Source organism: Pygocentrus nattereri, chromosome 25 (genome assembly GCF_015220715.1).
Source record: "Pygocentrus nattereri isolate fPygNat1 chromosome 25, fPygNat1.pri, whole genome shotgun sequence".
In the NCBI taxonomy this organism is placed as follows: domain Eukaryota; kingdom Metazoa; phylum Chordata; class Actinopteri; order Characiformes; family Serrasalmidae; genus Pygocentrus; species Pygocentrus nattereri.
In genome coordinates this window covers 2242715-2265000 of record NC_051235.1, presented here as the reverse complement: position 1 = coordinate 2265000, position 22286 = coordinate 2242715, and the positions used below count along the sequence as shown (strand labels likewise).

At 44.4% G+C, this 22286-nt stretch overlaps 1 protein-coding gene across 1 annotated transcript in view; it reads left to right on the top strand.

Moving 5' to 3' along the window:
* The window catches only part of sh3bp4a (SH3-domain binding protein 4a), a 55900-nt gene that overhangs the window by 10650 nt on the left and 22964 nt on the right, over positions 1–22286 (top strand). The window contains exons 2-3 of the mRNA XM_037534570.1: positions 12281–12467; positions 12568–14951. Coding sequence (XP_037390467.1) covers positions 12347–12467; positions 12568–14951 — 2505 coding nt within the window. The 5' untranslated portion in view covers positions 12281–12346. The remainder of the gene's footprint in view (positions 1–12280; positions 12468–12567; positions 14952–22286) is intronic.

Here is a 22286-nt window from a genome sequence, read left to right as displayed (position 1 = left end):
TAATGACCGTAGCTAATTTAGGCTAATTTAACAGCTGTTGTCCCGCTAACGCTAAGCTTCTGCCATTCGGCTCTCAAAGCACATGTAATTTAGCGCTGGGTTCTGTGTTTTATTCAAAATATTAATGACGTAGTGTTTTTGTGAGTCTGCATTGTCTACAGTGTAAGAAACGAGAGGCCAGTTCAACCTGAGATGATCTCCTGATTTCGTGGCTTTTCCTGAGTTGCGTCGACTTGAGGACACCACAGTTCACACAACTCAAAGGTCTTAGTTAAGTCAAAATCTCTCCAAGCTGCTGTTTCCCCACTAGCTGGCGCTCCTTCTGTCACACAGTCCCGTCTGGGATACTCTCCTCTGGGGTTTCCGGATAATGGACCGCTGTGGTGTGGCCGGGATTCAGACTCACAGCCTCCTGATGTTGGGATGAATTATTACACAGCTGCCCCACATGAGACGACGCCTCGCCTCAAAGTCAAAACACCAGATATTCTCTCCAGGGTCTGAAACATCTGTAGACACCAAATCTCAGCTGCTTCACGTGTTCCTGAGCGGGGCAGTGGACTGAGCCGTCTGCCCAACAGGAGGCTGTGAGTTTGAGCCCCAGCGATGCCACAGCCATCCGTAAGTGTGTACACAGCGTCTCGCAGGATGGTGTGATGGAGGGAGTCTTGGCTGGTGAGGAAGTTGAGTATAAAAGCAAGTTCATCTTATTTACGTCACTGAGACGCAGAGCTAAAAGCATTAAGAGAACTTTTGACTCAACTCAGAAATTTGAGTTGTGTCCTCGAGTTGAGTGAACTCAAGAAAAGCCATGTAATCAGTTACTGTATCATTCTGAGTTGAGCTGACCTCATCTCAACTAAGTTGGCCTAAGTTAACAACTGTTGTCCGGCTAATGGTAAAGCTCCAACCTCAAGGGTCTGAGAGACAAATGGAATTAAACTGGAACACAGTATTTTTGGTTTAGCTTACTAATTACTAACTAATTATCACGTTTTTTCTGGATCTAGATTGATATCGATCATTTACAGCTAACTAACTTAACAACCGTGATCCAGCTACTGCTAAGCTCTCCAATGTAGTTTAGTATTGGGTTCCATAATTAGTTTAAACTTATAAATATTAACTAAATATAATGTATTTATAACGATCGTCTACAGTGCTGACACTCATTTACAGCTAACTAGGCAAAGTTTGGAGCTTTTCTCAAGCAAATAAAGCTCCAGCCTATTTTTAGCATAACCTGCTTCCATAACTTGTTTATATTTAAAGTATTTTTTAATTCTCTAAAAATGTAATTTGATTTAAACCAAACTGGCACTGCGGCGTCTCTCTCTCTCTCCACGGCGTAGCGACCCTTTTCCAGCTTTGCATGCTAACGAAGCATTAGCCTCTAGCCTCGCTGCACACGCTCAGTAGCGAGAGGAAAGTTTCACAGAAGGCCTTTCTTTCTCCTTTCGCATTGAAAGGGGGATTAGTGCGGTAGTGGACTTAGCCTGCATTAATTATGAAGGGGAACGCTGCACGTTGGCTGCTTCAGAAACCGATGACGGCTGTTTTTCCTTGTTTTAAGCCTCGTCGCTCTCCTGAGAGAGGAGAAAGGAGAAAACGCAGCGCTCGAGTCCCGAGACGGCACAGAAAACTCAGGCGCTGCTGTCTGAGGCGCTCTATTGTTTTCTAAAGTTCAAATTCAGCAGCTGCCTCCTCCCTGTGGAGTCAGCAGCGGGTTTAAATATATGTGTATGTGTGTAATGCTGTTTTTGTGTCTGTGCTATAATTATATTCTATGTTTGGTGACTCTTTAAGTCAGTAAGTCAGGAAGATGACTCCCCAGATAGTAAGAGGTTGTAGGGACACTGTTGGCCCGGTGACAACAAAGTTGGCGGCCCACTGGATGTTGGCTCAGCATTTTGCTAGATTTTTAGGCAAAACGCCAGTTTTGATCAAAAATGCACTCGTTTTTCCTTCATTTCTTTCTTTCGTAAATCTTTGTAAATTAGTTAATAATATTAACAGCGACATCATAAAGCAAGTAATGCGGCCATAACCAGCTATAACATGCCAGTTATATCGCTGTGGAGATATTTGTGTCTGTGCTATAATTATTTTCTATGTTTGGTGACTAAGTCAGGAAGATGACTCCCCAGATAGTAAGAGGTTGTAGGGCCACTGTTGGCCTGGTGACAACAAAGCAGGCTGCCCACTGGATGTTGGCTCTTCACTCGTTTTTCCTTCATTTCTTTCTTTCGTTAATCTTTGTGAATTAGTAAATAATATTAACAGCGACACCATAAAGCAAGTTATGCAGCCGCAACCAGTCCAGCACATTGTCAGCAACAGCATTTTCAACTAAATAATTTTATATTAAGCCTGTACTTTAATATAAATATATTTGTTTCTCAGTAGTTTGTAATAGTTGTCTTAGCTTCTTTTCCAAAATAAAAGCGACGAGTTGAGCTGTGTAGTTAGCTTTGGAGCTAACGTAGCAGTTAGTGAGCTGGCTAATGTGCCAACCTCAAACAGTAAAAACATTAAAGTTATATCATGTATTTACCACAATATCTGTAGTAATGTAATGAGCACGGGGTGCTAAAAATGGGTTTATTTACTGACCACAACAGATGTGCTAGCATTAATAGTTTACACATAAAACGTAGACAGCCAATCAGCAGTCTAGATTTAGGAAGCAGGCTTATTGGCTCACAGACGTCTACAGAGCAATGGCTGATGTGCCTACCTTAAACTGTGGAAACTCAAAAGATATATCCAATAACTCCTGTCACAAAAGGGTAGATAACTGGTGTGCAGCTGCAGTTAGCCAAGAAGGTAACACAGCATTTAGCAAGCTGGTGATCTGGCCTGCAGTAAAAATGCAAGTGAACATGATTATGTCAGATAATTAGATACACCGTACAGTGCTGCACACTAATCTTTAGCAAAAAGGTTCAGAGATAGCTGGTGTGGTGGATATCTAAGTGACTGTGCAGCGGCACTTAGCCAGCTTGCTAACTGCACAGTTAGCTTCATGGCTAATTGTATCTGCACACAGTCATGTTGATGCTAACCACACCAGTTGTCAACCCTTTAACACGTCAACAAACAAAGTACAGATGGTAATAAGTCTCCCGACTTTACGAGTATAATTAAATCTCTCTTTCGTGTTTTTATTTATAGTCTCTGTGGAAAAAGTAATCAAAGGTTTGTCTTTGTTCAAATTAGAGTTTTTCACATTTCAGTGCTACAAAAAGTTGCTCCGTAAGAGATCGAAACGCAGCCAAAGCAGTAGCACAGTTGGTCGAGGAATACTTATGAAAACTCGCTGGCTGAGTACAAATGCATCCCAATTCCAGGGCTGCATCCTTCGAAGGACATGGTCTACAAAGGCTTGTCCGTCAGACCAGCAAAGGCAGCACCGAAATGAGACGGTCTGCTCTACAGCGGGTTTCCTGCCCTTAACGCTGCTCCTGCAAAGTTCTTGTAAAGTTCTTTAAAGATGGAGCCAGAAACTTTTGATTTTTTAACATTTTTTTTATTATTATTTTCACTTATTAGAGCTGAAGATGCTTCACCTCTGGGGAGGTTTTGCTTCAGACCACATTGGCTGTTTAAACATTTGTATCATTCGCTATTCGCCTCAGTTTAAACCCAATACTTATATTCAAAGTGTCCCCTCAGCCGCCGTTCTCTCCTCTGCTGACTACGCCATGTTCTCGATTCCTCGCCGGCACGTAGTGAACCTCGGGACTTGTCAGCTAGCGAAGGATCCAATGGGTGGATCGTTTGTTGCCGTGGAAAAGAAGGACACATTTCTCGGCTGCATATGAAGGAGCCTTTGAAGATGACAGCCTGTGACGCAATCGGGCCTTCAAAGGCAGCCTCCGAAGGATGCAGCCCCTGAATTGGGACACGGCCCAAGTGTGACTGGGCTTTTTGGGTGCCGCCAAACTTCCACTGCAATAGCCTATAACTGATGAAATAAAATACAATATTCCTGATACAGCGCCCGAGAGGGAGAGCGAGGCTGTTCGTAATGATCAGGTATGACTGCTGCCGCTGTTGGAGCCACTGCAGAACAGCACAGTTCATTTACAGGAGGATTTGCTTAAGCCGCCATTAATCCACACCTCACTCTGCTCTCTGTGTGTTTTACTCTGGCAGTTGTCCTTGTGTTTGTCTCATACGGTTTAATTGACTTTGCTTTAAACTTTGTGCCTTTAAACACCGTCCAACACTGACGACAGCTGCAGTGTTTCCCACACACAGGTTAAATTTTGCATGTACATAAATCTACATCAGCCCGCCACTTCATTACGTACTTGTATCTAAACTAACTGACCGTATAGTTCCCCTCTGTAGTTCTACAGTTACAGACTGTAGTCCATCTGTTTCTCTGATACTCTGTTACCCTGTTCTTCAGTGGTCAGGACCCCCACGGACCCTCACAGAGCAGGTACTGTTTGGGTGGTGGATCATTCTCAGCACTGCAGTAACACTGACGTGGTGGTGGTGTGTTAGTGTGTGTTGTGCTGGTCTGAGTGGATCAGACACAGCAGTGCTGCTGGAGATTTTAGACACCTCAGTCTCGCTGCTGGACTGAGAACCAACCGTCCTGTGGGCAGCATCCTGTGACCACTGATGAAGGACTAGAGGATGACCAACACAAACTGCAGCAGCAGATGAGCTGTCGTCTCTGACTTTTCATCTACAAGGTGGACTCCAATGTCAGACTGTCTCTCCTGACTCAGAGTGTTTCCCGTGTAAGTTTCAGTCAACGCAAGCAAGAAAAGTTCCTTTCGAATGATGTGCTGCTCATTAGTGCCGTCAGGAGCAACTGGCAGAGGTTACCGATGTTTATTAGGCCTCTGCCCACAAAAAGTGCTAATTGATTTCTTCATAATGTTGAAGAGGGACAGCTCTCCGCCTGGTCCGCCTTCAGAGAGTGTTTTAGAGCTAGGAATCTTGTGCAGTGCAGTTAGGCTTTCCACGTCGTTTTCCTGAAACTGATTGCAGATTTCTGGAACATTTTTGTCCGATACACCAAAGCACAATTCCTTGTAGTGACCCATAGCAGAGTCAGCAGCTGATCCGGTCACTTTTGACGGACCTCCTCCGTGGACACCGTGGGCCTCGGTAGTTGTTTTGAGGGTTTTGAAAGTCGCCGTCTCTGTCAGAATTTTTTAATTAAAGTGAGTTGATGAACATGTTAGAGGGGGAAAATGCCGTCCCTTGACTCGACTCGACTAGACTGTACCCACGTTTGGTACCAGCTACTTCATTTTCCACTTCAAATATAGCGCCCCCTCAATGTACCTGGTCATCATAGCAACCCTGTGACATACACATTAAAAAAAGATTCTTCTTCAAGGGTGGGTAGCGCTTTCGACTCACAGCAAGGGGGGCCTGGGTTCTATTCCCCGGCCGGGTAACCAGGGTCCTTTCTGAGTGGAGTTTGCATGTTCTCCCCGTGTCTGTGTGGGTTTCCTCCAGGTTCTCCAGTTTCCTCCCATTTAGACATGGTAAATCGCCCCTAGGTGTGAGTGAATCTGTCTATCTGCCCTGCAATGGACTGGTGACCTGTCCAGGGTGCATCCTGCCTTTTGCCCAATGACCGCTGGGATAGGCTCCAACACCCCCTGTGACTCAGAAGGAGAAGTGGCTTAAAAGATGTGTGTGTGTGTGTGTGTGTGTGTGTGTATGTGGTTCTTCAAGGGTTCTATGGTGCAGAAAATGGTTCTATATAGAACCATGAACTCTCAAAGAACCTTTTGCATGATCTTTGCATCCTAAAAGTGTTTTTCAGATTGATGGAGAATGTGTTTTAAATGGTTCTATTCATAACCTTTTCGAGAAGATTCTAGTCGCTCATAGGCAAAGCGAGGATACGCTAATCCAGAAGCTAACGTTAGCGCATGTGTTTATCAGTTTTTCCATGTGACCTTTGGCATCGGCTCCGCTCGGCTCCTACCAGTTATACCAGAGACTGAGAGACTGCGCTTTCTCTTAAGTAGATTGAGTACGTTAATACTTTTTCCGATACGTTATTTTAAGTTGCAAAGCAGAAGTAGGGGTCGCTTATGCTAGAAATGACCACTACAAGTGGTTTATTTACTGACCACAACAGATTACAGATGTTCTGACATTACCAACATGCACATAGACAGCGAATCAGCAGTCTCGATTTGGGAACAAGCATGCTTATTGGGTCACAGAGGCTGATACTAACTGTTTAACGGTGAAGTGGTCCTGTTGGCACCATAACTGTCCTGGATTTTGATACACAGCTCTGGACTCGGCTCTTGAAAAAAGGCCATCAAAGGCCTTCCGGCAAGGTTTCTGGAGTTTAGCATCCTAATTCAGACTGGTATATTATTATTTCTTGCTGAAATTCACCAAAGTTGCATGTTCCTTCAGGCTCATTGATGCCATCCTTTGAGCGAGCTGGACTGTCTCAGTGTCCAACTGTTCAGCTAATTGACTCCCTTGAAATTAGCATCGGATCAGTTTCCCATATGGCCCACCCTTCACCCGCTTTTGTTTTAGTGCGCCACTGGGGCGCGGGGCTGAAACGGAGGGCAATGGAGGGAGAAATGACTTAGCCTCCAAAACAAAACAGGGCTGTGATATTTACAGAGAGCTGAGACACCAGTGCAAATCAAGCGAGTCCAGCTCGTTTAGCCGGCCTGTCAGAGCACAAAATGTCCTGGTTTCAAACAAAGGTGATATCAGATTTTATTGCTTCCAATAATATACCAGATCACTTCTATTATCGTGGCTGACATCTCGGCTCGTGAGTAATTTCACCTTTTTATTACGTCAGCAGTTGGCTTGTCAGTTCCCGCCGCTCCGCTAACACTGTTTTCACTCTAAGCTGTGCTGGTGGTGGAGCTTAAAGGCTGTTTGATACTGATGTGTGAAGCGCAAATCAAAAAAGCGCTAATTAATGCAGCTGAGACTCAGTGATAGCAGCTTTATCTGTTTGAAGTCAGCGGCAGGACTGGAAGAGCGTATTTTGCCATGTGAGGCTTCAGCGGAGCTAATAATTCATTCCGGAGGATTCCAGGTCCCCAGAGCAGCACTTAAAACACATTTGGTGCGTTTTCTCTTAGACACGCCCGTCATCAGCTGTCGGGTTGCGCTCGGTGGAACGGCGGAGGTTACTGTCGCTTTTATAATTGATTCTAGCAGTTTTTAACGTTTCAGCATCAGCGAGTCTCGAGTCTGATTTAATAATCTGTCCTGCTATTTCAAATTAAAATGACCAGGGCCCTTTGTTGGCAGGGTTCTAGATTCCCAGGACCCTCTGTTCACAGGGTTCTAGGTTCACTCATCTTATCTTTACAAGGTTCTAAGTTTACCTGTGCCCTTTGTTCCAAGGGTCTTACATACCCTGGGCCTTATGTTCCCCTGGGTAAGTTTACTGGAACCTGTTTTCACAGAGTTTTAGGTTCAGTGAGCCCTGTGCTCGCAGGGTTCTAGGTTCCCAGGGTTCTGTGTTTACCTCAACCTAGGACCCTATGTTTACAGGGTTCTATGTTTAACTATGCCCTGTGTTCCAAAGGTCTTATGCACCATTTGCCTTTTGTTTACAGGGTTCTATATTCCTTGGGCTTTACTTTCCCAGAGTTTTATGTTCCCTGGGTTCTAGACTGCCTGAGACCTATCTTAAGAGTCATATTGTCCCAGGGTTCTATGTTTCCAGGGTCATATTGTCCCAGGGTTCTAGGTTCCTGGTATCGTATGTGCAGCTCTGTCTCAGTATTATACAATAAGGGAATCTATGAAAGTGATCCCAAAGGCCTGGTTAACATCATAGGGTCATCAAACGTCATACAAGGAACAACAAGGAGTAGATGTTACTGTTGACAAGGGCTTAAAACATTATGGAAGCAGAGGACAGATGTTGTAGTGGTTCCCAACCCTGGGCCTGCAGGACCTCCTGCCCTGCACTGTTTGCCCCTCTCCCAACACTCCTGATCCAGCTAATCCACTAGTTAACGAACCCTTCCTGAGGTGTGTTTTGGCAGGAAAACACAGCAAAGTGCAGGGCGCTGGGGTCCTCCAGGGCCGGGGTTGGGAACCACTCTCGTTTTCATGTTAGCATCTTTTAATTTTGAGAAGTTCATCGGACGCTGGGAATATTGAGCTGCTTCCAGAATGACAAAGAGGGGCACAAGTTGTGTGGAGCATAGTGATGAATTTATACTACCTTATATCCAAAGCAGTGACTGGAAAATCTTGACATGCCCAGGTGTTCCTCTTTGTTAATCCTCAGGGGGACGTTCCACTCAAAGAACCTGATTTTAGCTGGTGGCTATGAATGGCTCTCATGCTAAACCTCTCTCAGCCCCTGCTACAACTGCAGAAACTCACTCCAAGCACAGCGAGATGCTGTAACTGCATCGATTTGTTACCGCAGCATGTCCATAATGTCTAATACTGATTCTCCTTCTGCACAGGGGGTAACGCGGGCGAAGCCTGCGGCCAGTGTTGGCGGCGTAAGCGGCAAAACACACCTAATGGACTCAAAGCGGAAAACTCCGCGGCTAATGGAAGTGTCGAGAATGGTTTTTCTGTGTTGATAGCGTGAGGGATGCGCCAGGGCCCTTGTTTTTGCTTCACTTCAGCCTGGAAAAAGAAGCTTTTCCGTGAACTTGCAGCTCCTGGAGGTTTGAATTATGAATCACGCATGAAAGCAGGAGAGCACTTTTTGGGTTGGTCTGAGGGGAATCTATAAAAGACACGTGGTGTTTTTTGACCCACTTCATGACAAACATTAAAGGTAGATGGCTCATGTAATGGACACTCAAAAGTTGTACCTGTGCGAGAGTTTCTTTTGCTGAGGATTTAAAGAAAAAAAAAAAACATGCCTGATGTGAGTGCTGCCTTTGAAGGCTTCGCTAATCCACCTACACATCCTGGGTGAAGAAAAAAAAAAGATGAAAGAATACTCCACCGAAAAAACCTTCCTCACACTGCTGTAAGAGTTTCTCATCACGGCCAGCCATAAAACTAATATTCATATTTATAATGTGAAAATAAAAGTTATTAATTATAGGCAGGGCTAACTCCATTAATATAATAACATTACCTGCCATTGTAACAGGGCCTAATTTAGTCCAACAAGCAGTTTGACGCCAAAACGAGTCTGGAGGAAGTGTCTAACCATTAAATCTCCTTAATTTAGCAGTGCTAATTATGCTGAGAAACCAAAGTTATTGCCACATAGGTGGCTGAGAATACTCCGGCGTTGTCGTGACCTTGGATGAGGGGCCGGTGGTTCAGCCTGACTAATTATGGCTTGTGTTACATCGCGCTGGTGTTTTGCATGTCTGTCACGTCAGGACCAGATTAATATCACTGATCTCCTCAGCCAGAAGTTGAAGTGATAAGCATGTAAACCACGTGTTGTTGTTGTTGTTGTTGTCCTCCGAGCCAAACAGCTGCTTACCTTGAAGCGACAGCTTAGCAAAAAATCACATTTACAGTTTCCCCCTCTTACCACACATGGAGTCAGTCATCTGAGACATGTTTGGTGTCCAGTGTTTGCATCTGTCCATACAAATGGAAGGCTCCGATATGGATGCTACTACTGTGTTTAACTAGACATTTAAAATTGATGCTTCTTCAAGGGTCTTTCAGTAGGAAATAAGTCTATATACAGTCAAAGACCCCTGTGCATGAAGGTGAAAGTGTTCTTCACACCGATGGAGAAAAGGTCCTATATAGCACCAAAAAGGGTTATGTAACGATGTCAAGCTTGCAACAGCAGAAAAACCCTTTTGGGTGCTATATAGAACTGTGGCATGTGCCCGTCCCCTGGGCCCTGATGATGGCCACGGGAGCCGGCAGGAAGGCGGCACCGAACTCCAAGTCCAGACGAAACCCTGCAAATTTGAGCCCTGCCTCCTCTTCACCGCCCTCGCTGCACAGCTTGTCCACATGGATCAAAAGCGAGCCACATTAAGTGGCCTCACAGCAGAACTGGAGGCGGTGCCCAGGAGGCGGGGCTCAGGATATGTGCCTCACGGATTTCATCAAGGCTCAGAGTTCAGGCCCAGCCTCATTGGCTCCCAGTGGACGGGTGCATGCCACAAGAATCCTTTTCAAAAGGACTTATATAGAACCACCTACAGCACATTCTTTATTTGTCTAAAGAACCGTTTCACCATGCAAAGAACCTTTTAATCATGCAAAGGGTTCTTTGAGTGTTCTTGATTCTATATAGAACTGTTTTCTTTACTAAAGAACCATCTTTTTTTAAGTATGTATGCTAATGTACTTAATCCATGTTTACAGATGACAGTGTGTCACAGTGAGTCTGAAACCACATAAGCATAAATGTCTGTTAAGACATCACTGAACCAGGAACATATCAGCTCCATTGACCATATAGTCTCACTCTGTAGTTCCACAGTTACAGACTGTAGTCCATCTGTTTCTCTGATACTCTGTTACCCTGTTCTTCAGTGGTCAGGACCCCCATGGACCCTCACAGAGCAGGTACTATTTAGGTGGTGGATCATTCTCAGCACTGCAGTAACACTGACGTGGTGGTGGTGTGTTAGTGTGGACAGTCAGTGTAGAAACAAGGGAGTGTTCCTAATAAAGTGCTCAGTGAGTGTAATTGTACTGTATTCCATTGCAGTATTTCCAGTTGCACTCTGTGTGTGTTGGCATGTAATTGACTGGGGCAGTTTGATTCCCCATTCCATGGTGTCCTGTAAGAACTTCCATATCTTTAGTACGAAGAGTCACAATCACAGTATATCGCCTTGCTTACAGTATCGCAATATATCCCAATAGAGATAATCGTAACCCCTTCATCATAATGGATATTGCATTACAGATTCTTGCCAATACACAGCCCTACTTTTGATCACTTCTACATTTATGACATTTATGAATGCTTAGATCAGCAACTGCTGGATGTGTATGTACCTGAAGTTACGTAAGTGTTGTATGTTTTATGAAGTCCTTAAAGTCATCTTGCATGAGAAATCAATGCATTCCCCTTCCATATCGTGACCTATTTGTCAGTGAAACACAGCATCAGGTGGCTGTTCATTTTCTCTAAATGATAAAAGGGGGTGGCGAAGAACGACGGTAAAGATATTATTGATCTTTTTTTTTCCCCCAACATGCTGGTAAAGTCATTACATTTTGATGGAAGATTATAAGAACTGTGCCTTTTACATGATGTGATGATATAATGCTGAGCATGCTCAGGGTCGAGCTCAAGTGTCTAGATAGTTTTACCCACCTTCATGCCTACTGATATTTTACCCTCAAGCAACATTCATCTATAATACGGCACACTTCATTTGCTGCTCTAATGGATAGTTCAGTATGTCTGTACAGGGTGGCCACTGGTGTAAAAATACTGTCCGGTTGAAATGACAACACTGATATTTCACTTTTTCGTCATGTTTGTGTGCTGTTAGCAATGACAGATCAAATTAAGCACATTCACCAGCCAACAGCTTGGATCCATCTGCTGATGGTCTCACACCACTGACTGTTATAAAAGCTCTGTGCACAGTAACAAGTATAACCAGTCGTGTGGAACGTGTTAATTGACAGTTTCAGTCTAAATGAAAGGTAACGCAGGGGAAATGTTTACTGTGCATGCCATCGCATTTAATGACGGGATCATCATTATGTGTGAAATTTCGGCAAGGTTAATGGAGGAGTGATGTACTGCTCCCATGGGGCTGTTTAAGAAAAACACAGATGCTTGTTGTCGAGCGTAGGTCATGAGGATTTGCCAGCTCATTCCTTCCTGCCTCTGGCCACGGATGCTCCAGCAAACCTTGTTTCAGCACTCTGCTCATGTCCCTGGTGAAATTTATAAAAGGGGACAGATGTTTCAGGCAGGATTTGCAAGCCGGTGACAGTGGCTTTGAATTTAATCCATGGAAAACAGAGCTCCTTCAGTTGGATAGGCTGCATAAACCACTTTCTCATGTTGACAGGAGACTCAACATTTTCGACATCAGTGCTGAAATAATGGAAAAGTTGCAGGCTTTTTCATGTGTCTGTCTGTTCTTGAAAAAGGACAAAAAGAATGCACGGCCTGTTGTTTAATTTTTTTATGTTGTCCCTGGTTTTCATTAAAGCAATATTGCACTAATTCCACTAATCTCCCTTTGCAATCTTTCCAAAGTGTTTTCATCTTAATGACTGTCTAATCTGATCATGGCTTCTCTCCAGGGACGCAGTCGGACCTGTGTCCTATAAAACAAGGCTAATCAGGGTTTTCCCTGTGCTTCTGTTTGTGCAGCCTGAGATGGATAGCTGCCAATGACTGGAGCAATGGACGAGTAGTGTCAGCAAGGCAAGCAACAACATGGCTGCCCATCGGATACGAGTGACCAACAACAACAATGCCCTTCCACGCTGTAAGTCAGAGGGCACGTTGATTGACCTCAGTGAGGGCGTGTCTGAGGCCAGTCTTACAGATGTCAAAGGTCAGTTTATATAATATAACACTTACAGGACATGCAATAAAATGGTAATAGTTGTAGTAAATATGTCGTTTTAATACATTTCTCACTTTTATTTTTACAGTGCCTTCTCCCAGTGCCTTGCGATTGGACAGCTCTGCCTCCTTTGGGACTGCACAGGAAGTAGTGGCCATCAAGGATTACTGCCCATCCAGCTTTACCACACTGAAGTTCTCCAAAGGTGACCACCTCTATGTGCTGGACACGTCAGGAGGGGAGTGGTGGTATGCCCACAACAATACAGAAATGGGATACATTCCCTCTGCATATGTCCAGCCAGTCAACTATAGGAACTCGTATCTCAGTGACAGTGGGATGATTGACAATCTTGGGGACTGCTCAGATGAAGGGGTGAAGGAGTTGGACCTTTTAGGGGAGTGGACTGGAGTGACCCTGAAGCCCTCTTTGCCTTACAATAACAACAACAACCCCTTTTCCGTGCATTCTTCAACAAATCCATTCCTGAATGGCTCAGTGCAGGGCACTCTTGACCAGAACAGCAATGAGAAGGCCAACCAGAACAACAGCATTGATCTCCTTCTCTTTGATTCTCTTACTCCATCTGTTCCCATCTCCATTACCACCAGCAACGGCACCACAAATTTATACAGTAACAGTATTTTTGATGGCATGCCCACCAGCCCAAATGTTGAACCCTTGCAGACGATCCGCAAGGACAACCCTTTTTTCCGGAGCAAAAGATCCTACAGCTTGTCAGAGTTGTCGATCCTACAGTCTCAGTCCAGTCCTCCAATGCCTTCATCAGGTTTCTTCACAGGGCTTAAGGCACCTTCTCCAGAGCAGTTTCAGAGCAGAGAGGACTTCAGGACAGCCTGGCTAAACCACCGGAAGTTGGCCCGGTCATGTCATGACCTTGACTCCTTGGGGCAAAATCCAGGATGGGGCCAAACACAACCGGTGGAGACCAACATTGTCTGCAAGTTGGACAGCTGTGGAGGGGCAGTCCAACTGCCAGACACTAGTATCAGTATTCACGTACCTGAGGGTCATGTCGCAGTGGGTGATACCCAGCAGATATCTATGAAGGCTTTACTGGATCCACCACTGGAACTGAACAACGATAGATGTACCACGGTCAGCCCAGTAGTCGAGATCAAATTGAGCAACATGGAGATAAAATCGTTCATAACCTTGGAGATGAAAGTGTCTGTAGAAGTAAAGAAAGAGAGTAGACAAATGGCAAAGGTCCTATGTGTGAGGAGTGACTGCAAAGAGGGCCCATACATCCCTGTCCCACAGGCTTACATATATGGGGACACAGTTCAGGTCCAGTTGGACAGTCTGGAACCTTGCATGTATGTGGCTGTTGTCGTCCAGTCCAACCACATTTTGTTTAATTCAACAGTTTGGGATCATGTGGTGAAGAAAGTCACTCTGGGCCTATATGGACCCAAGCACATTCATCCATCCTTTAAGACTGTAGTGGCCATCTTTGGACATGATTGCGCTCCAAAGACTCTGCTTGTCAGTGAGGTTGGCAAGCAGGCTCAGTCTGCTCCGCCGGTAGCACTACAGCTTTGGGGGAAGCACCAGTTTGTCCTTGGTAGGCCGCAGGACCTACTGATTGGCATGTACTCCAACATGTCTAATTATGAGGTGAAGGCAAGCGAACAGGCTAGGGTAGTAAGAGGATTCCAGATAAAACTTGGAAAGGTGAGTCGGCTCATATACATGATCACGTCTCGGAACGCAGAGGAGTTGTCTGACTTCACCCTTCGGGTACAGGTGAAGGACGATCAGGACTGCATCCTCGCCCAGTTCTGCGTTCAGACACCACAGCCACCTCCTAAGACTGGGATGCGAGCCAACGGCCAGCGGAGGTTCTTGAAGAAGAAGGAAGTAGGCAAAATAATTTTGTCACCTCTGGCCATAACCACCAAATACCCGCAGTTTCAGGAGCGTTGCATCACAAACTTGAAATTCGGCAAATTGATCAAGACAGTCATCAGACAAACGAAGAACCAGTACTTGCTGGAATATAAGAAGGGGGACGTTATTGCCTTGCTAAGCGAGGAGAAGATCAAACTGAAAGGACAACTGTGGACCAAAGAGTGGTATATCGGATACTATCAGGGAAAGACTGGGCTTGTGCATGTGAAAAATGTGCTGATCTTGGGTAAGGTCAAGCCTATATACTTCTGCGGGCCAGACCTCACTACCACAATGCTGCTGGAACAAATTCTAAAGCCCTGCAAGTTTCTCACATACATTTATGCCTCCGTGAGGACTGTACTGATGGAGAATGTGGGAAACTGGAGGGCGTTTGCTGATGCCCTGGGTTACGGAAACCTGCCCTTGACTTATTTCTGCAGGGCAGAGTTGGATAGTGAACCAGAGAGAGTGGCTTCCGTGCTGGAGAAACTCAAAGAGGACTGCAACAACATGGAAATCAAGGAGAAAAAATCATTTCAGAAGGAGCTAATGACGGTAAGCTGTAAATATTCAGGATGTGTTGTCTGTTTGTGTGTGCATGTGATTGTGGAGAGGACTGATGTGGGTGCATTTGAATGTGATTATCCTTGATTACATTAACCGTGTGCACGTTTTGCTCCATGCAAATCGTGCCGTGTGTCTCTGGATGCACAGCCTTGGAGCCCAGGTTTTAGACCAGGCTTATTTGAGGCCCCTTATCTGCCTTGCACTGATTAGTGCTGAGGGCTAGCAGGCTAATTCTGATGAGAGTGCACTTGGCCACTCTGGTCCAATTCTCTTATCTGCACAACTGCGGAAACCTGCAAGTACAGCAGCAGCAGCCTTGCTTGGCTGGCTGAGACTGTAAAAAAAACACAATCAGCTCTGCACATGTTGTTGCTTTCACCAAGCACTTTACATTTGGGGTTACTAGAATGCTAACCCTACTGTTTTAATCCGGATGAAAACTGCAGGAAAATGCAGGTGAAAAAAAATACATAATCATCACTGCAGCAGTGCCGACAGCCCAAAAAAAAACGAAGCTGCTCCAGAGAAAACTTCAAGCTAATCTCCGTACAGCACAGTCTTGACTAACTGTAACCTATAGAAAGTTTCTCAAGCAGACACAAGAGCAGTTGACTGGCACCCCATTCATAAGTAAGCATGTTGCGAGATCTAGTTCTGTCAGTTGTGTCTAGTCAAGACTCCTTGAAAATGAAGAGGCGACACGTGGGATTGAAACATCATTCACTCACTCTCAGATAGCAGCTGTTCAGTGCTTTGTTCCAGGCCTTGCTATCTCAGGTTGCCTTGGTTGGTTCTGCTAAATATGGCGTACGTAAGAAAGTTCAGGTTGGGCACCCACACTAGGACCTCGTCGGGCATTTGTACTAGGATCTGCATTGTGAGAGTGGTCCACAGAGACGGGCCCCTTATCCTTTACACCGCTACTCATGCAATGTTTCCATCCATAACTGTGCAACATAGCAACTGTGCTTCATGTTTTAATTATGAATTTGCAACATCAGTTTCTCAATAAACATCTTAAAAGGAATAGTTTGGCTAAAGGTGTAGACGTAGTCAGTCGGCGCACATTTAGTGTCCAAATTTGGCTTTTTTAATTTCTCGCTGGAGCTACAAGGCTAATAAACACCAGAAGTCAATAGTCTCCCAAATCTTTTCTGTAATTACATCCCCAAATCTGCTCTCAAGCTACGTCCTGCTCTTCTGTAAGGTTGGTTCAAGACACAGCGTGACTTGCTGTGAGCTATAAAAATGAAAAACCTTATATGACGGGAAGCTGTGGGCAGCTATTTTAGACAGAAGGTTTTGATCATTTTCATGGTTCACAGAAAGTCAGATTCTGTTCTGAACCACATTGACCAGCTTGTGTGAACTTAATGAAGAGCTGGGCATGTTCAGAGTAGCTTTCAGGATGCATTTACCGAAAAATGATCCGGGTGAATATTGACTTCTAGTGTTTGTTAGCCTTGCAGTTGTGGTGCTAAAGTAAACTCCGTTTTGGCTGATTGACTGCATCAGGGGAGAATTGTGTCAGTTTGATTTTTTTTGGGAAAACATTCTGTTTTCTTTTAATAAATGTCTCCAGCGGGTTCATGTATTGCACTATGTGCAATAAGTGAGATGTGCAATATTTCATATTTGAAATGTAATCGTTTGGGATCATTGTTTTGCAAAGTGTGGGTTATTTCTGAAAAAACCTGAACGAATTATGGACGGCACGGTGACACGGTGGGTAGCGCTGTCGATTCATAGCAAGAAGGGCCTGGGTTCGATTCCCCAGCCGGGTGACCGTGTTGCATGTCCACTCTGAGTCTGCGTGGGTTTCCTCCCACAGTCCAAAGACATGCAGTCAGGCCAATAGGACGTGCTAAACTGCCCCTAGATCTGAGTGAATGTGTCTGTCTGGCCTGTGATGGACTGGCGACCTGTCCAGAGTGTATCCTGCTTTCTGCCCAATCACAGCTGCGATAGGCTCCAGCACCCCCTGCGCCCCTGAGGGAGAAGTGGCTTAGCAGGTGTGTGTGTGTGTGTGTGTGTGTATGAAGTATTTGAATCTACAGAATGTGTTCGAAATATCTTCACAACCAAAAATTAACATGTAGGCCTCGTTGACCCTGGATTTTCTCAAACATGGCTAGTCCTATCTTCTTCAGGCTTTTTCTTGCAGTTGAAGCAGGTGGACCTTGAGTCCACGTTCGAGCATAAACAGAAGTGACGTGAGATGTGCTACATCAGGGACTTCCTCTGAAGTTGCAGTTGGGATGTCTGTCTCTGTGGATGCATTCAGCCCGAAGAGCTAAAGCGATAGGCCTGCTAGTTTTCCGGTTTTCGGAGTTGCTGGCGGGCGGAAACAGAAAGTAGCTCTTTGAACTGAAACCTGCTGGGATCATGTGTCTGTGGAAAGTGAACATGAGGTACTTTCTTAGGCTTTTATGGCCTCCCCCATTGTTGATTCTATTAGAGCTGCGACTTCAAATGCAGCATCGGCATGGGTAGAATTTTTTATTTGGTTGCTGAGAGCGGTATTTTCTGTCGCGAGGCATAATTAACCCCACACCCGCTTGTTCATGAAGCTTTTCCCTGTCTGTCACTGGGAGCTATCACTCTGTGTTTTCGTCAAGCTGTCTTCTTTGCTGCTGGCTGGCTTTACACTTCGGTATATCAGTACCTCCTTAAGGAATAAAGAGGAACCTTATTTTATCTTTTTTGTATGTGGCAGCATTATATTAAAAGAAAATTGTCCCAGTCAGTTGACTTGAGTGGGTGGTCTGCCGTGATTTGAGGAAGCAAAATATCGTTAATTATTCGTCTGTCTGCGATAAGTCATCTGAGAAGCCTGTGCGAGGAGGGAACTTCATCATTTTTGGGCCTGTCTTCTTTTTAAAGCTGACACATTTGTCAAGCAGGGACGAAGCAATTATTCTCCTGTCCTTTGCAAATGGATCGACGCTGGTCTTTTGTGATGGTAAATTGATTTTTAAATTACCGCCTGTGTTCTGTGACTCACACGCGTTAGTCTTCGTCCTTTGTTCATCGTGTCGTTGTTTAGCTATTTGTGTGTAAGCGCTTTTTGCTATATTATCCGTGGTCTGTGTGCCTGCTGACATTTCGGAGATGCGAAAACAATGAGGCAGGGTACTTTTTGGAGTGCGTTTAGCCTCGTAAGCTGCTATTAAGCTAAGCAAGTGTGCTGCATCATTTAGAGCTATCTGCAATCTGCAGGCAGGCAGTTAGCAACCATGCTAGGGTCTTCCTTACAGGTGAAGTATGCAATTCTGAATATTTGAACTCAACAGCAAAACCAGTTAAGCCTTTTGTTTAGTGCTACACTCAAATTCATGGACCTCCATTGCCAAGGTAAACAACACTGGGCTAGTAAACTTGTTTTCTACATTTTCATAGCCACGAAACCATTAAATGTTGTACGGGCAAATATCGTGATATAACGTCAGAGCGAACAGCCATGCGGCAAGTAATGTAGCTAATGTTAGCTAAGCTGTGGGGTAGCAAACTATCACTATAATTGCTGTCAGTCTAACCAGTTGCACAAAAACATCAATCAGGACAAATGAATTGGTTCTGTGAAGCAGCGAAAATGTTAATGTTGTCCGCCTGTCAATCAGAAACAGAGCAGCCTCTTCATCCGTTTTCAAGTCGCGAGGAAGCTAAGGTCAGCTTCTTTTGCCAGTTTCTTGTTCACATTTTCCCTGTTCCACTTTAAATGGAGCAGCAGTTACATTCAGGCACCACAGGTGCCATAATCTAAGGTGGAACAGGAAAATGCGGATAAGAAGAAGAAGAAACTTCAGCCTCATTCACTCTCAGAGGTCACTCCGCCGCTGAAACACCTCACCGACGTTAACATGGCTCTTCGTCCTCACTTGATCTAAGAACTTTCTTTCAGTGTTTGTTCTTCAGATCTTCTCCTCTTTGGCTGTTTCTCAGACATCTCTCCTTTATTAAAGACCCCTTGAAGAACCATCTTTTTAAAGAGTGTATTCATAGAAAAAGTGACATATATGACCATATAAGTCTTTGATTTAACATTTATCTGACGTAGTTTCTATTGAAAATGTAAGATTTTGTAAATCAGTACCTTCTTTCCACGATTATTTGTGTTCATTGTTCATATTCACATGTGAATAAAACGGCCGTTTGACCAGGTAATGACATTAGCTCGTTTAGCAACAATTCTGTGCGTGGAAAAGTGTGAAGATGGTAATATATTTTCTATAGTTCATGCTAAAATGTGAACATGCATGTCTAAAAATTCACATCTGTGACCTTAAAATACTCGTAGTTGTAGATTCGCTGTGGTTTCTGGTGTCGTAAAGCAGACGTTCACCGTTGTAAGTGCTAACATTGCACAGAGAAAATGCGTTCGCATTGGGAAAGCTAGCACTGCTGGACAGCTTGAGGAGAAGAAACCAAGCATGAGAAGCTTCCATCGTGAAGCCGTAATGCAGGTATGACGTTTTCAAGCATGTAAACTGAGCAAGTTCAAGTGAGGTTGACCGGCACATCTGCCTCCACTGTTTTGGGTTAAAATATTTATGCCGTTCAGGGTTTTGGGTTTAGCAGCACTCAACAATGAACCGCACGTACTTTCGCTGTGTGTGTGTTTGTATGGCCTGTTGGTCAGACAGACTGTTTGCTAGCCCCCCAGAAGGCTAGGTACCCTGCAGGGCATGTTTGGATAGTTTATTTGTCATGCTGTGTGGTTGGCTCGCCTGAAACAGCCTGAAGTGCAGATTCAAGCTTTTAGTTCTCTCACAATCAGTTTCCCAAAGACAGCGCGGTCGGGGTCGGCCTCATTCAGATCGCGTCAATCTGGTCTGCTGTAGTAGCCTTTTTTTATTGAGGGTAAAATCTTCCACAGCGTTTTCAAAAAACTCTGTGTACAGGTGTGAAGCGGTTCAGACGTCTTTACAGTGGTGGTGATGGGAACCAGGCGTCGCCATGACTACAGCACAGATATAGACACTTTATTTACCATCCAGAACCACCAGAGAACCTATTGAGCTTATCTGGAATGTTGATGATGGAAAACAGTGGAAAATCTGGAATAATGAGTTTTCTTTGGGGACTATTTTGCCGCACAGCGCCCTGCATGTCTCCCTCCACCATGAATGGAGTTGAAGTTCTCTAAACTCTCATAAAACAGCGTCTCAGTCAACAGGCAGTGAATTCAGAACCAGTTCATGTAGGAACTTTCTGTAGGAGCTTTTAGAGGTACGTCTGGTTCCCATCACCACCACTGTGAACGGCTCTGACTTGGTCAGTTTATCTAGAACAGAGAACCACTCTGAACCACTCTGAACCACTCTGTTTACATCTTGAACAACTATGCAAAACATGACTTTTTTTTAATGATAATAGATCGTTTTTTGCTGGAAGTGAAGTATTTATGCAAAGCTTCTTCATAACTCAAAGCCCAATTTGATGGAAAGAAGCTGACAAAAATCACAATTTTCAGTTTCACTTCTTTTAATTTGTGCACAAAGTGGATGGAAACTCCATTTTACACCTCCGTCCACATCACTAAGCGCTACCAGCTGTTTAAATGTTTACTGAAATCATTCCCTTCCTTTGGGTCCGGGTGGGCTATTTCAGTTCCAGGGAGAGTTGTGCTGGTTCTTGTTCATACCTTCTCATTTTTCGGCCTCAGATTCCTCATTCCTGATGTACAGCAGGCAGCGTCTGGAGAGCGGCCTGGTGCTGACATTTCTGTCTAATAGCCTGGGTGTGGTGGGAAACATGTCATTTGCCACGGTTGCTTTAGAGATCGATCGGAAATCCAACCCTCCGCTCTCCTTGGCTGGTGTCAGTTTCAGGGTCAGGGTGTTTTCCCGGGGCGATCTGCATGGAGCCGCGCCGGGCCGTCACGCTTTTTGGATATATAAGCTGTGGAGCTGGAGCGATTTACCTCCCGGGCTGAGTTATTAGCGCTGACATTCACTGTGCTGGTGTATTTCATGTTTTCCTGATGAGAAAACCGCGTCCTCCCTGACCTTCCTGAATACGTCCACATGGACGATTGTTTATCACGGTGACCTTTTCTCAGCCGTGATTTCTGACCTCCACACAGTGACCTGAAGTCCAGTCGGCTGCTGCTTCAGTACTTTAAACACTTGTTTTGATCATTATTTGTTCATTTATTTTTATACCCATCGCAATACATTTCTTAAAAATAAAGTTGCCCTATTGAACTAAAACCAGTTCTAATGCTGTAAAAAATTTTATCCCAACAAGTGAAGTCATCTCAAATTTATTGAAAATTTCTAAAATTTGTCGTTTTGAGATCGCTGTTAAAATGCTTTTGCAAATTCTCAACCTGTTCCTGGTCATTTTTACTTGTTTTAGGAAAAATTCAACTTTTATTTTGAATTGTTTGTACTTTTCTTTTGAATGTAGTGAAAGTGTTTTGCTCCATTGGCAGACAATTTTTGCTTTTTCCCAAGAAATTGTTTCCCAGATTATTTCACTTAAATATAATTTATTTTTTATTCAGTGTTAATTAATTTATTAGTAAGTGAAGGACTACTTTTGTTTCCTAAAGTATTTTACAGTGAAGATTCCTTTTTTGTAAAGATATGAACAGATTTAAGAACCTCCACAGGGCATAAAGGTTCTATGCCACTAAACGTTTTGTCTAGAACCATATGTTCAATTTAGGAACCTTTATTTTTAAAAGTGATTTTAGTTGATTAATGTGGATAGATTCTCTAATTTAATTTACAGCTATTGGTGGCAGGAGCTGCGAAAGACTCAACTTGAACTTCCTCCTCAAAGACTCCAGGCTTGACTCTAATTTTCACCCCAGAAACTCAAGACTCAAATTGGACTAGGCACCGCTGTCTTGACTCGTACCCCAGAGACTTGAAACTTGACTCAGACTCGGAGTGCAAAGACTGGAGGGGACCCTTAAACCTTAAAGACTCAAGATTTTGAGAGACTCAAGACTTGGCTTGGACTCAAGTGAAGGGTCAGCTCAACGACACTGGACTCGTCTTGGACTCGCATCCCAGAAACATGGGACTCAAGCGAGACTCGCACCCCAGACGATCAAGACCCAACTCTGACTCAAACCCAGACACTCGTGTCTCAACTCAGACTCACATTGCAGAGACTAGTCTTGACTTGGGCGTACACCCCAGAAGCTTGGGACTTGACTCAGAGTTAAATTTCAGGCACTTGTGGCTCAACTCAGACTCACACCGCAGACTCACACCCCGAGATTTGACTCAGACTCACATTTCAGAGACTCAGTGCTCAACTCAGGCTCACATTTCAGAGACTCGACTCAGACTCACCTCCAAGAAACTC